The sequence below is a fragment of the Microcaecilia unicolor genome, chromosome 1 (genome assembly GCF_901765095.1).
Source record: "Microcaecilia unicolor chromosome 1, aMicUni1.1, whole genome shotgun sequence".
Lineage (NCBI taxonomy): Eukaryota > Metazoa > Chordata > Amphibia > Gymnophiona > Siphonopidae > Microcaecilia > Microcaecilia unicolor.
In genome coordinates, this window is record NC_044031.1 from 506,420,960 (window position 1) to 506,436,561 (window position 15,602).

The 15,602-nt window shown below is 45.2% G+C and overlaps 1 protein-coding gene across 1 annotated transcript in view; it reads right to left on the reverse strand.

The window, feature by feature from the left end:
- LOC115477907 (25-hydroxycholesterol 7-alpha-hydroxylase) overlaps positions 1-15,602 on the reverse strand; it is a 337,896-nt gene that overhangs the window by 126,565 nt on the left and 195,729 nt on the right. Inside the window, exon 2 of the mRNA XM_030215042.1 lies at positions 152-288. Within this exon, the coding sequence (XP_030070902.1) occupies positions 152-288 (137 nt within the window). The remainder of the gene's footprint in view (positions 1-151; positions 289-15,602) is intronic.

Genomic DNA, 15,602 nt, shown 5'->3' on the forward strand with positions numbered 1-15,602 from the left:
ATTAAAATTACATTGAGGGGGAAGGTTATCTTATTTTTTTAAAGAAAATATAAAAATGTACAGATAAACATTGCGTTTCACTTTGGAAACGCAGAGGAAATATTTTTTCAAGGCATCAGGTTTTAAATCTGTAAGGCAGAAATAATCTTACCAGCAATTTTCACAGTAAAAATATTGCCATGTTTCTGCTGACGAGAAAGCAGAAATCTTAAAGGATCTCTGCTGTACTCTAAGAGTAACCCAAGGTAGGGAATCCAGCCACTTTCTACTGGGGGTTCACCTTGTCTCCTGTGAAAGAAAACATGGAAAAAAAACATCATTCTTTTCAGGATTCATTTCTTCCAGACTGCAGTAAATAAGCAGAACACATATTTTACAAATACTGAAATCTATATTGGAAGAGAAGTTGTTGAAATCTTTTGTTAGTCTATATCAGATCACAACACTGAACCAAAAAGAAATCTATTTGATTATTAAAAAAATATAGTAGATCTTGATGCAGAGGTGTTCTAGTTTGCACTGGTTCCATTCCTTCTAGCACAATACCAGCAAAAAAAAAAAAACACAGCTAATCCAGCGTTTCCCAAACTGTGCGCCGCAGCAAACTCTCAGGGGTGCTACGGCAATCCTTGACCTCCCTCCCCCCGCCCACAATCCAGCATCATTCCCCAGTGGCGTAGGGAGGGGGGCGGGAGGGGCGGTCCGCCCCGGGTGTCAGCTCGGGGGGGGGTGCTCCCTGCAAGCTCCCCCCCTCAGCACGATGACCCCCCCCCCCCCCCGACCCAGTGCCTACCTTCCTCAGCTCCCTCCAACCAGCTGAGCACCCTACCTTTAAAGAAATTTCGGGTGGAGCTCGCGCCTGCAAGTAAAAGAAGAGAGGATCGTCATCGGGCCTTCCCTCACGCTGTCTGTCCCGCCCTTGTGGAAATCGGAAGTTGCGTCAGCGGAGGGCGGGACAGACAGCGTGAGGGAAGGCCCGATGATGATCCTCGCTTCTTTTACTTGCAGGCACGAGCTCCACCCGAAATTTCTTTAAAGGTAGGGTGCTCAGCTGATTGGAGGGAGCTGAGGAGGGTAGGCACTGGGTCGGGGGGGGGGGTGTTGATGTGCTGGGGGGGGGGGGGTGTCATCGTGCTGCACCCGGGGGGGGGGGGGGTGCAACGGCGAACCACCCCGGGTGGCAGCACTCCCTGCTATGTCACTGTCGCTCCCTACTTTCTCCTCCAGCAGGTCCGGAATCTGCCTCTTCCTGCTTCTTCCCCCACCGTCGCTGCAGTGCTTGCAGCTTACATTTTTGGGCCATCCAGAATTCACACAGGCACTGCAGGGACTTCCTTCTGACGCATCTGGCCCTCGCAACAGGAAGATGCAGCAGAGAGGGCCAGACCGGCAGACTGGGAAGGCCCCGGAGTGCCTGCCTGTGTGAATCGCTGACGGCATGGTTTTGAATTATGCGCGTAATTGTAAAATAACAGTGCTCCATGTGTAAATTTAGGTTTGGGAATTTGCACCACTTTTTCATCGATGCAAATGGTGGCGCCTAAATTTACGTGTGAGCTCTCTGCTTAAGCTTTAATTCTATAAACCACAACGAACTTTAAGTACAGCTTATAGAATACCACTTAAGCAGAGTTTTTTTGGCATCAATTTTTTTAGGTGCCATATAAAGAATCTAGCCCTAAATGCTACAGTGCGCAATTTCAAGGGGGCGTACATATGGGGTGGAGCATGAGTAGGCCTCCAGGTTATACGCATACCCCCAGGCTCTATATAATCGCACTCCCAAATTGCCCGTGAAATTGAATTGATCAAGTCCTTAACTAGCAATAATTGGGCGTTAACAACGAATTACTACAGTTAACTGGCTTTGACTGGCACTTGCGCTTGCATCTTCCTGCACACTATTCTATAAAGATCCATATGCTATTTCCATAGCATGTATATGAAAAGGGGGCATGGCCAGGGGCATGTCAGAGGCATTCCCAAAAAGTGCAGAGGGAGTGGAGGAGTGGCCTAGTGGTTAGAGCACTAATCTTAACATCCAGTGGTTCCTGGTTCAGTTCCCACTGCTACCTATTTTGATCTTGAGCAAGTCACTTAACCCTCCATTGCCTTAGGCACAAACTTAGGGCCCTGTTTACTAAGGCATGTTAGCATTTTTCACGCGCCTACAATTAGCGCGTGCGCTAACCGTGTAGGCGCCTATTGGGATATTGTAGGCGCGTACATGGTTAACGCGTGTTTAAAATGCTAATGTGCCTATAACACGACTTAGTAAACGGGTCCCTTAGATTGTGAGCCCTCCAGGGACAGGGAAAATACCCAGGGTACCTGAATGGAACTCACATTGAGCTACTACTGAAAAAGGTGTGAGCAAAATCCAAATAAATAAATAAATTATAGAATTATTTTATTTATTTTTATTTGTTACAATTGTACCCCACATTTTCCCACCTATTTGTGCTCAATGTGGCTTACATAGTACCGTGAGGTGTTAGTCGCCTTCAATTAGGTCGATCCGCACTTAAGTTAGGCACCTGCTTTTAGCAGACATAAGTTCCGTGCAGATCAATGATTAAGCGCGATTTTATAAAGAAGGCACTCTCTTTACAAAGTTGGGCTTAGCGACAATTTTTTTTTTTTTGGGGGGGGGGGGGAGTGTGTAATTTTGAGTGCCACTCACTGAATTCCCTCCATAACTTACAAAATTATGTAAGCGACATGTGCCCTTGCCATATTAACAACATAAGAATATAAGCGATGTCATCCTGGGACAAATTGAAGGTCCATCAAGCCCAGTATCCTGTTTCCAACAGTGGCCAGCCCAGTAAAATAGACTTTATGCTGCTTGTCCTAAAAATTAGCAGTGGATTTTCCCCAAGTTCACCTTAATAATGATGCCGGCAGTTATGCCATGTCTATGCCTAAATGTAAAGCACGCTGACACCGGGTTACACTAGTATTCTAGAATGGAATCCTGGCATCCTGATGCTGCTATGAAATAGGTGCTCCCTGCGTGGCACTGGCGCACCTAACAGGAAGCGCTCACTTATAGAATTGCCACTTAACAAATTATTTCATTGAGGGGCCCTTTTACAAAGCGGCCAGGCCATGTCAGGGCAACAGCATTTAATATCTGGGTGAGCAGCGATACTCATAACTTATGTGCCTATAACCTAGATTCAGCGCTTCTTCTGCACAGTTAAACCCTTTTTAATATCAGGCCCACTGCTTTGTAAAAGCTTTATCTTTACCAAATCAAAGACTTACTACAAAGATGTCTTTCTTTTGTTGTTGTTGTTGTTGTTGTTATTTATTATTGATCTATTATCTTCTTCTTTTGGAGTCACAGTTTCTTCCTAACACTTCTAATTTGTTGTCTGAATGTCATTTAAACACAGTGGCATATAGAATGTCTGCTCTAAGCAAGGATTAATACTAATATTCATGAACAGCTCTTCTGCTGTATCCCATCTGTGAAGGTGACTTATACTACATGCAGAACAACCCATTTTTATTAATCAGAAGATATTTACTAGCTCAGCTCTAATCCAAGATCAAGGGGCTCACCAGCTTTACCTGTATCTTACATAGCAAATTTATGTACCTAGATTATCCCTGTCATACTCTGCCATGCCTTCTAAAATCACTGTATTGAAATTCAAAATGTAAAGACAGAAACACATCTTGTCCTTATCCTATTAAACTATTTGCACTGAAAGATGGAAACAGTAAGAGGGTTATTGCTGTCTGGTTGGTTTCGCAAAACGTTTTCCAACCTATTTGTGAAACCAAACCTAACCAGTTGTGTTCCTGCATAACCACAATAAATGTGGATAAGATACATTTGCATGCCTTGTGTCTTCAACACATGCAAATAATATCATGCATATTTATTACAGAGATCCTGAAAGTAAGACTGGTGATGAGTGCCTCCAGGACCGAGCTGAAAATCATTGTATTAGAGACAGCAGTTATCGCCTATGACATGTGGGGACCTCACATACTAAAGTGTGAGGTCGATTCAAAATAATATTTTTGCACAAAGCCCACTTCATACTAAAGTTTATTGAAATTTGGCATTAATGAGCTGCTGTAATGCAAATTCATGCAAAGCAGCTCATTAATTCTCAAGATTGTGAAATGAGAATGTGAAAAAAATCCTTCACAGGCCCATATTCATGAAGAACAAACTACACCTCTGAAGATGTAATTAATTCCAGCTTTCTGCAATTTTACGCAGTCTGCATACAGTTTAACAACTTTGAATAGTTTCATGTCATCTGCAAACCTGATCACCTAACTCGTCCTTTGCATTTCCAGCTCATTTATAAATTTGTTAAAAAGCCAGTACAGATCCTCGTGGCACTCCACTATTTACCTTCCTCCATGAAGAGAACTGGTCATTTAACCCTACTCTCTGTTTTCTATTTTCCAACCAGTTCTCAATCCATAGCAGAACAATGCCTTCTATCCCATGCCTTTTTAATTTCCTCAGGAGTCTCTCATGAGGAACTCTGCTTTCTGCTTCCAACATCCGCTAGACCCCTAGTATGATTTGGGGCTCCATTGGAATGAAGAAGTCAACCCTGACTTTTAGTTGTACAAAAGGGTGGGGCTTCTCTGGGATTATTTTTTTAATATATTGTGCATTGTGGCTAGGAAGGGTTTGAAGGGTTAACAGACCACTAGGTAACTGCTCCTTAAGGGAGGGGTACAAGGAAGTCTATGATTTTAATCATTTATTTTTACCCATGTGAGGGCATGAAGGCATGCTAGGAAGCCAATAGACATCAGTAAGTGGAAACCAGAAGGGGATGGGGGGGAGAGGAGAATAGATCACATAGAATCCAGCAGCCCTTTTAAAATTTGTACTGCTGCCACAGAGAAGATAGTGGAGCAGGCAAGCACAGGCCTCGTAGAAGATTCCAGAAAAATCATGAACTCCTCTCTCTCTAATGGGCAACCACCAACAGCATTACTATCAAAAGGGCAGTGGTGCATGCTCTTCTAAAAAAGAACAATCTTGCCAGGACAATCTTGAAAAGTTACCAGCCAATATCTTGTATCCCATTTCTAGAAAAATGTATAGAACAAACAGACTGGCTTCAGCTCAACAATTAGCTAGAAGAAAGAAACTGGCTAGATCCATCTGAGTCTGCATTCAGATCCGGTTATGAAATAGAGACGGTCCTCATATCCCTACTAGATCTTCACTAAAACCAAGACAAGGGATTCATTTCCATATTAGTACTGCTTGATTTCTCAGAAGCTTTTGACAAATGTGCCCCCTCACCTCGGGCTCTGGACCCCCCTCCCGCCGAAGTCTGGCTACGCCCCTGCACTAGCCAAGCTGATTTGGTTGTTGATACTCAGTTCTACATCTGCACATATGACATGCAGCTACTTATACCTGGTGAAGCAGTCTTACCTATAGCCCTGAATAAACTGACCACCTATTTAACAGCAATTCAAGAATGGGCTACAAACAACAAACTTTTTGGCTGAACCCAAGTAAAGGTGAGCTCATATGAACGCCTCCTTAAATTATAGGCCAGAAACCTTGGAGCTAGACTAATATGATGATCCCCCACCAAATTTAAGCAATCTTCAGGCACTGCCTCTATTATCTACAACTACGCTGTCTCTCTCCATGCATAGAAAAAAGCAAGACTTGTCACAATGGTTCACACTACAATTACACCAAGGCTGGATTACTGTATTGGTTCAGGTTCAGTGTATTTGATATATTGCAAATATAATAAAGAAAATTTAGTTTACAAGTCAGACATAAGTGAGGAAGGGAATGTGTGTACAATAACAAACACACTGGATGACAGATATAAAGATAGACTATAATTACATGAGGAATTCTAGGGACAGGAAAAGTTTACAATATAATAAGAGAGTAGGTAGAGGGAGGAATATAAATATATAAGGTGGAGTTTTAAAACAGCCCTCTTGATTTTCAGACCTCCAAAGAGGGAAAATCATTGAGGAGAAGAACAGAGTCTAGGAATTTGTCTGAAATGCAGTGGAGAAATAAGAAGCATTTAATGGGGCTTTTAAACTTATTGAAAGACACTTCAGTCCTCAAGTAAACAGGGAGGGGGTTCCAGAGAGTTGGGCCCATCATGCTAAAACAGGAAGTATCCAGATAAACCTGATGGAAGATAAGTACATAAGTAATGCCACACTGGGAAAAGACCAAGGGTTCATCGAGCCCAGCATCCTGTCCACGACAGCAGCCAATCCAGGCCAAGGGCACCTGGCTGTGTAGAGAGAGGTGTAACCAGCAGATGTTCCTGTGAACAGCAGAGTGTTCTTGAGGGTGAATAATGGACCAAGAAGCTGGCAAGCAAAGAAGGTAAACCTACAGAATGGATCTGATGAGACAGTATATTGAGTTTATAAGGGATCCTGTATGCTACTGGGAGTAAGTGTTCAGAGATGAGGAGAGGGGCGATATGGTCAAATTTCTTACATCCATAGAGATGTTTCAAAGTGATATTTTGTATTAACTGTAATCTGTGAATTTGATAGAGAGGTGGAGCAATAAGAAAAGAGTTGCAGTAGTCCAGTTTAGACAGTACTAGTGAATGCAAGAGAAAACAGAGGGAGCAGGGATTGAGGAAAGAGGGAATGGAGCAGATGTGTCTAAGAGTCAGGAAAGAGGAAGATACTATCTTTGAAATGTGAAATTGAAAGGATAAGGAAGATTGGTATATGAGGGCTAGGAGCTGAATATCATTGCGGCTGTTTTATTAGAATTAAGCTTTAGCTTGCTTTCAAGCAGCCAATCAGAGACTGCATCCAATTAATCAGAAATAGATATGTAGCCGGAAGACGAGTGGGAGTCAAAAGGAATAAGAAGTTGAATATCATTTGTGAAGATAGAAAAAGTAAAGCTGAGAGATTGCAGGAGATTTAGGGGTGCCAAGAAAATGTTAAATAGGATCGGTCCCAGAACTGATCCTTGAGAAATGCTGGAGTGAAGAGGTCTGGGAGAGGAGGAAGAATCAAAGTGACAGACTATGTAAGAACATCCAGTTAGATAAGAATGGAACCACTGAAGAGTCAAGCCAGTAATATTGACAAGCCTGAGATGGTTCGGGAGGATGAAATGGTCAACCAGATTGAAAGCAGCAGACATATCTAACAAGAATAAGACAATATCCCTACCACTATCTAGTACCAGTTTTAATGTAATTTGTACGTCCCAAAAGAATATATTCAGTAGAACGGTGGGGGTGAAAGCCAGTTTTATTTGGATGAACAGCATTTGTATGGTCAAGGAAATAAAGAGAGCTGAATTGCTACAAAATTTTCTACTATCTTGGTTATAAATAGCAGGTTCGAAATCGGTCTATAGTTATTCACAGAGAAGATGTCTGATTTGAGATTTTTGAAGAGAGGGCTAAAGATCACCTGTTTCCAGGATGAAGGGAACACCCCAGTAGATAGGCAGTTGTGACCATTGAGAAAATAAATTGAATAAGTGGATCAAGGACTCGTAGTAGAAGAAAAACTGAGATAGGATCATTGAAAGGTGATGAAGGTTTAAGTGATATTATCCTCTTTTTGAAGGTACTCAAGGATGAAATATTAAAGGAAGAATGGTCTATGTTTGGCAATTAAAATTCAATGCTAAGAAGTGCAAAGTGATGTACTTAGGGAGTAGAAATCCAAGGAAGACATACGTTCTAGGCGGTGAGAGGCTGATATGCACAGACAGGGAGAGGGATCTTGGGGTGATAGTATCTAAGGATCTGAAGGCAATGAAACAGTGCGACAAGGTGATGGCCATTGCCAGAAGGATACTAGGCTGTATAGAGAGAGGTGTAACCAGCAGAAGAAATGAGTTGTTTATGTCCCTATATAAGTCGTTTGTGAGGCCCCACCTGGAGTACTGTGTTCAGTTCTAGAGGCCGTATCTTGCTAAGGATGTAAGAAGGCTTGAAGTGATCCAGAGGAAGGTGACAAGAATGCTATGGGGCTTGCACCAAAGGACATATGAAAAGAGTCTGGAAGATCTGAATATGTATACCCTAGAGGACAGGAGGGACAGGAGAGATATGCTACAGATGTTTAAATACTTGAAAGGTATTAATATAGAAACAAATATATTCCAGAGAGGGGAAAGTGGTAAAACTAGAGGACATGAATTGAGGTTTTAGGGTGGTAGACTTAGGAAAAATGTCAGAAAATTATTTTTCATGGAGAGGGTGATGGATGCCTGGAATGACCTCCTGAGGGAGGTGGTGGGGAAAAAAAACTGTGATGGAATTCAAAATGGCATGGGATGAACACTGAGAATTCTAATTAGAAAATGAATGATATAAAAAAAACCAAAAACTTAAAGGGTTGCATATGTATTTGCATGTCAAGTGGTGCTTAGATGGCAACACTGAATGCATCAGTTAAGGTCGGTGCTGGGCTGGCTTGTACAGTCTGAGTCCTGCATATGGTGATCCGGTTTAGGATGGGCTGGAGAGAGCTTCGACGGAAACTCATATATATGTGCAGGGAGATGGGTGACCTGTTGTCTTCACAGGTTAGGGACACAAACACAAAAAAACAGTTCATATACATACAGTGCTTTTTTTGTGCCGGTACGCAACGGTACGGCGTACCGGCACCTTTTTTTTTTTGCTCCCCCCGCCCCATGAGTCCATGTCCCGCACGCAGTGCCAGCCCCCATTTCCGTCCGCTGCTGCTTCTCCTGTTGAGCAGCAGCGGCCGCTACACAAAGAAAAAGATTTTTTTAAAAACTTCAAACCTGGCTGAAACGCGGCACCCCGGCACTGTAGACAGCCATTAGGCATTGGCTGTTGCCCCGCAGCCGCTCCTCCTCTTGCCTCTACGTCACTGCGCTCCTCCGGGGTCTTCCTCCAGGGGCAGTGACGTAGAGGCAAGAGGAGGAGCGGCTGCGGGGCAACAGCCAATGCCTAATGGCTGTCTACAGTGCCGGGGTGCCGCGTTTCAGCAAGGTTTCAATTTTTTTTTTAAATCTTCTTTTTCTTTGTGTAGCGGCCGCTGCTGCTCAACAGGAGAAGCAGCAGCGGCCGGAAATAGGGGCTGGTGCCGCGTGCGTCGCAACTTCGCGCCGTTCGCGGGAAACTTGGCAGGGAGAGGGAAACCAACAGAGGGAAGGATTGGGGAGAAAGAGATAGAGGGAAACCAACAGAAGGAAGGATTGGGGAGAGAGAGAAAGAGGGAAACCAACAGAGGGAAGGATTGGGGAGAGAGAGAAAGAGGGAAACCAACAGAGAGAAGGATTGGGGAGAGAGAGAAAGAGGGAAACCAACAGAGGGAAGGATTGGGGAGAGAGAGAAAGAGGGAAACCAACAGAGGGAAGGATTGGGGAGAGAGAGAAAGAGGGAAATCAACAGAGGGAAGGATTGGGGAGAGAGAGAGAAAGAGGGAACACAACAGAGGGAAGGATTGGGGAGAGAGAAAGAGGGAACACAACAGAGGGAAGGATTGGGGAGAGAGAGAAAGAGGGAAACCAACAGAGAGAAGGATTGGGGAGAGAGAGAAAGAGGGAAAACAACAGAGGGAAGGATTGGGGAGAGAGAGAGAGGGAAACCAACAGAGGGAAGGATTGGGGAGAGAGAGAAAGAGGGAAAACAGAGGGAAGGATTGGGGAGAGAGAGAGAGAGGGAAAACAACAGAGGGAAGGATTGGGGGGAGAGAGAGAGAGAGGGAAAACAACAGAGGGAAGGATTGGGGAGAGAGAGAGAGAGAGGGAAAACAACAGCGGGAAGGATTGGGGAGAGAGAGAGAGAGGGAAAACAACAGCGGGAAGGATTGGGGAGAGAGAGGGGAAAACAGATGGAAGGATTGGGGAGAGAGGGGAAAAACAGATGGAAGGATGGGGAGAGAGAGGGAAAAACACAGATGGAAGGATTGGGGAGAGAGGGAAAAACAGATGGAAGGATGGGGAAAGAGAGAGGGAAAAACAGATGGAAGGATGGGGAGAGAGAGAAAGAGGGAAACCAACAGAGGGAAGGATTGGGGAGAGAGAGAGAGAGGGAAACCAACAGAGGGAAGGATTGGGGAGAGAGAGAGAGAGAGAGAGAGGGAAACCAACAGAGGGAAGGATTGGGGAGAGAGAGAAAGAGGGAAACCAACAGAGGGAAGGATTGGGGAGAGAGAGAAAGAGGGAACACAACAGAGGGAAGGATTGGGGAGAGAGAGAGAGAAAGAGGGAACACAACAGAGGGAAGGATTGGGGAGAGAGAAAGAGGGAAAACAACAGAGGGAAGGATTGGGGGGAGAGAGAGAGAGGGAAAACAACAGCGGGAAGGATTGGGGAGAGAGAGGGGAAAACAGATGGAAGGATTGGGGAGAGAGGGGAAAAACAGATGGAAGGATGGGGAGAGAGAGGGAAAAACACAGATGGAAGGATTGGGGAGAGAGGGAAAAACAGATGGAAGGATGGGGAAAGAGAGAGGGAAAAACAGATGGAAGGATGGGGAGAGAGAGAAAGAGGGAAACCAACAGAGGGAAGGATTGGGGAGAGAGAGAGAGAGGGAAACCAACAGAGGGAAGGATTGGGGAGAGAGAGAGAGAGAGAGAGAGGGAAACCAACAGAGGGAAGGATTGGGGAGAGAGAGAAAGAGGGAAACCAACAGAGGGAAGGATTGGGGAGAGAGAGAAAGAGGGAAACCAAAAGAGGGAAGGATTGGGGAGAGCGAGAGGGAAACCAACAGAGGGAAGGATTGGGGAGAGAGAGAGAGAGGGAAACCAACAGAGGGAAGGATTGGGGAGAGAGAGAGAGAGGGAAACCAACAGAGGGAAGGATTGGGGAGAGAGAGAAAGAGGGAAACCAACAGAGGGAAGGATTGGGGAGAGAGAGAAAGAGGGAACACAACAGAGGGAAGGATTGGGGAGAGAGAGAGAAAGAGGGAACACAACAGAGGGAAGGATTGGGGAGAGAGAAAGAGGGAAAACAACAGAGGGAAGGATTGGGGGGGGAGAGAGAGAGGGAAACCAACAGAGGGAAGGATTGGGGAGAGAGAGGGGAAAACAGATGGAAGGATGGGGAGAGAGGGAAAAACAGATGGAAGGATGGGGAGAGAGAGGAAAAAACAGATGGAAGGATTGGGGAGAGAGAGAAAGAGGGAAACCAAAAGAGGGAAGGATTGGGGAGAGCGAGAGGGAAACCAACAGAGGGAAGGATTGGGGAGAGAGAGAAAGAGGGAAACCAACAGAGGGAAGGATTGGGGAGAGAGAGAAAGAGGGAACACAACAGAGGGAAGGATTGGGGAGAGAGAGAGAAAGAGGGAACACAACAGAGGGAAGGATTGGGGAGAGAGAAAGAGGGAAAACAACAGAGGGAAGGATTGGGGGGGGAGAGAGAGAGGGAAACCAACAGAGGGAAGGATTGGGGAGAGAGAGGGGAAAACAGATGGAAGGATGGGGAGAGAGGGAAAAACAGATGGAAGGATGGGGAGAGAGAGGAAAAAACAGATGGAAGGATTGGGGAGAGAGAGAAAGAGGGAAACCAAAAGAGGGAAGGATTGGGGAGAGCGAGAGGGAAACCAACAGAGGGAAGGATTGGGGAGAGAGAGAAAGAGGGAAAACAACAGAGGGAAGGATTGGGGAGAGAGAGGGGAAAAACAGATGGAAGGATGGGGAGAGAGGGAAAAACAGATGGAAGGATGGGGAGAGGGAAAAACAGATGGAAGGATTGGGGAGAGGGAAAAACAGATGGAAGGATTGGGGAGAGAGGGGAAAAACAACAGGGAAGGATTGGGGAGAGAGAGGGGAAACAGATGGAAGGATGGGGAGAGATAGGGAAAAACAGATGGAAAGAGGGAAGACGCTGGATGGAAGAATGCAGAAAGAAATAGGGGAGACACTGGAAGGATGGGGAGAGAAAGCAGAGCTGCTGGATGGAAAAGGGGAATAGAGAAAGACTGGAAAATAAGAGGAAGGGGCATGGGGAGAACAAGGGTGAGGAAAAGATGAAAAGCCACAGGTAGATGAAGGAAATTAAAGAATGGATAGTAAGAATGAATTAAATCTGGACAGAGAGAGAGCCTGAAAAATATTGAAGAAAGCAAAGAAAAAGGAGACAAAAATGACAAATGGCACAGAAGAGTTAAGCGAAAACAAAGGAAAGGAGAATCACAGACTGGGACCAATATGGAAAGAAAAACAGTCACCAGACAACAAAGGTAGAAAAAAATCATTTTAATTTCATTTTAGTGTTTGTAATATGTCCAATTTGAGAATTTACATTGGCTGTCTTATTTTGTACTGGGTATACTGGAGCTGTAAGAGCTTACAGAGATTATTTATAATGAAAAAAAATCACGTTATTTTTTTCTCCTACAGTACTGTAATATTTTCAATGATGTCTGTTTATATGCGCCATGGCTGGTATAGGGGGTGTGGTTAATATGGGTGTGGCTATCATAGGGGTGGAGCCATATGTGGTGACCCCGCCCATAATGAGTACCGGCACCTTTTTTTCTACAAAAAAAGCACTGTATACATATATAACTTTCTCTCTCTCTCTCTCTCTCTCTCATGGCCTTCTTTGGCAAGGCCATGGTGTGAACTAGTCTCTGAATTAGAGTCCCAGAGTTAAATGCTATATCTCAGTATTCAGCACATTTGGGCACAGACTTAGCCCTTAGTTCCAACAATACAGTTCAGCAGGGTCCAGGATAATTGAGCCTATCTGAGTAGAGCTTCTGCAACAGCTTACAGGTCCATGCTGGAGGCATAAGTGTGGAAAGCTTCTTCTCTGTCCTCTGTACCAGGGTTGCCAGGTGGAAAAATTTTTCCCCACCCAAACCAGCCCAAAATCTGCCCAAAGTCAAACCCTGCCCCTGACACCCCCACCCCCGCCGTCATCAACCCTGCCCCCGCCATCGGCCCCGCCTCTTCTGTCACCGGCCCCGCCTCCCCGTCATCGGCCCCGCCCAGAATGTCACTAACCCCGCCCAAAACGTCACTAACCCCGCCCAGAATGCCACTAGCCCCGCCCCCGCGGCCCGAAAAACCACTAAAAACCGCCGAAACACCCCAAAACAAGCCCAAAAAATCGCAACCCACCGCGGGCAAAAATTTCCCGTGGCGGGTCGCAGAAAACCGCCCAATTGGGCGGGAAAACCACCCACCTGGCAACACTGCTCTGTACCTCTCTCTCTCTGACTGATCTATGCTGAGCGCTTTTATTTTGCCTTGACCACACCCTCCCTCCTCTGCTCTTGCTGAGTCATCTCTTCCTTGCTTTGTGGTAACCTTTTAAGGTGGCTCTGTAACTGTGAGGGAGCGCTGTTAAGGAGGAATGGTAATTTCCTGGTTAGCTCAGTGATCCTATTGGACCAAAGATTGGCCATCCACTGTCCACGTGCACACTTCATGCTAGCAGTCTTTGTCTGCCCAACTCATCCAATGAGAGAACTGTTGCACATGTGATACAATGTGCAATATGGGGCCCTTTTACAAAGTGGCAGTAAGCCCAACGTGGGCTTAGCGCAGGTTAATCTAGAGCTACTGCCAGCCCAACACAGGTACCGGCAGTAGTTCCAATCCCGCCACATGCCATTTCTCGTGCTAGGAAAAAAATTAGCCTATATTTTTTAGTGCGGCACTAACCTGTCGGTAATCGGGCAGTGCCATGTGATACCCGGTTACTGCCGGGTTAGTGCAGGAGCACTTACCGCCACCGCAATGGGTGGCAGTAAGTGATCCCCTCCGCATGGTCACAAGGTAAGAGCAATCTTACCTCATGGCCATACCTTTTTTTCAGCCTTTTTAACCGCTGTGGTAAAAAGGGTTCAACGTGCAGCAAAAACAGCCCCCCACTGCAAGTGCAGGGCCCTTTTTATCACAGCTTGGCAAAAGGACACCTATATGAGGGATATTGACCGACAGGCAGAGAATCTACTCAAGGAGTTAGACACAAGAGCTACACAGGCAGTTAGCCTGTTAGACGACAGACACTTTTCTCAGATGGGTGTTATTTCATTAGCCAACATGTAGTTCCTTACTGAGGGGCTGAAGCCCTCTGTGCTCATAAAGAAACTGAACTATGAATATGTGCTGTACTGAGTAAGAACCAGTACTGGGTAGCATCTTAGCTTCAACTAAGATAGTTCCAGAGAAGAGCTGTGTGCATTCCAGCTTCACTGCTGATAGCCTTCCACAATAAACACAGACAGAAGACTCAGTGGAGCAGGCTGCCTATTTACCAGCCTTTATCAGGAGCCGTCTGGGAAACTTCAGCTTGGAGTCAAGAGAGGAAGGAGAGACCTACCACACAGAAGGAGACAAAGGACTTTCCCAGGCAGCCTACAGGGTGAGGTTAGTTATCCTTCCTATATTCAGGGCGAGACAGAAAGCATTGCCAAGTTCCAAGTGAGTCAGAAACGTTTGGCATGTGGTCTGAGAGTAGCACTGGTAGTTATGTTTTAGGAATTAGTTGCACTGATATTATAATCTTACTGTTCTGCCACTATCACCTTTGCTCCGAAACCTTGTTCAAGCAGTGTCTGGATTCTCATTTTGTACCCTACCGACACCTTGCTCATGGTTGCCATTTCGATTCAAAAAAGCCTACAAGCGAAACGGATGGGGCCACCGTCGGGCAACAGATAAGTGCTCGACTTTACTTTATCTATGTACAGCTGCTCTACAGCACTTCATGAAAATTAGTGAAGGTTTTTATGAACCAAATAAAATTTGAAGTTAGCACTGATATTGTCAATATATTTAAAAACAATTTTTGTAAAAAAAAGCAAAATTGCTAAAATCTTTTTGGAAATAAATTAAAAGTTAAAATAATTCTTTCCAAGCAAGGTTTTTATGACCAGTGATGAACACCACGCCCCCAGTTAAAGCCGCCGAAAACTGAAAGTAAGCGGTTGGGCGTTTTGAGGTCTTTTCCTTGCTTTTAAGAAATATTTTGTTAAAATTAAACATATTTCCATATAAATTTTATTGGATTCCTCTTTATATGTTTGGTGACCTTATACCTTGGAGTCCTTTATGGTGATCCTCCTACTATTGTTTACTACAGTGGCATATCAGCCATTCGTCCACAAATTTCCTGGCTGCACCAGAATCATGGAGAGCTTGGAATATGATCTGTTTATTTTTTCCATAGAAGGGTGACAGGGAGACTACAGAGGGAGGTGGGAACAACTCGGGAAGGACCTAGGGACATATCTCCTAGGTCTGTAAATGTTCCCGATTTCCTGAGACATGGCTTAGCAAAATGTTCCAGGTCTGCACAGTATAGAGAGAGATTTTGTGCTCTCCAATGCCTTTTCTCTTCCTCCAAAAAAACTGAGAATGTCCTATTTGCATGGGGACTTCTTCCTCCAGGGAAGCAGAGAAGTTAGCATCTATGAGTCTGAGATCCTGAAACTGGGGCGTTGACTGAGTAGAGCAGCATTTACCACCACGTTCCTTAGCCCTCTCTTGAAAGTGGATGTCTACCTTGATGCATAGGGAAACCAGGTCATCCAAACTGGTGGGGAGATTCCATCCTGCTAGCTCATCCTTAATGTAGCCCGCCAGGCTCTGCCAAAAGACAGCCACCTGGGATTCCTGATTCCATTGCAGTTCAGAAACCAGGG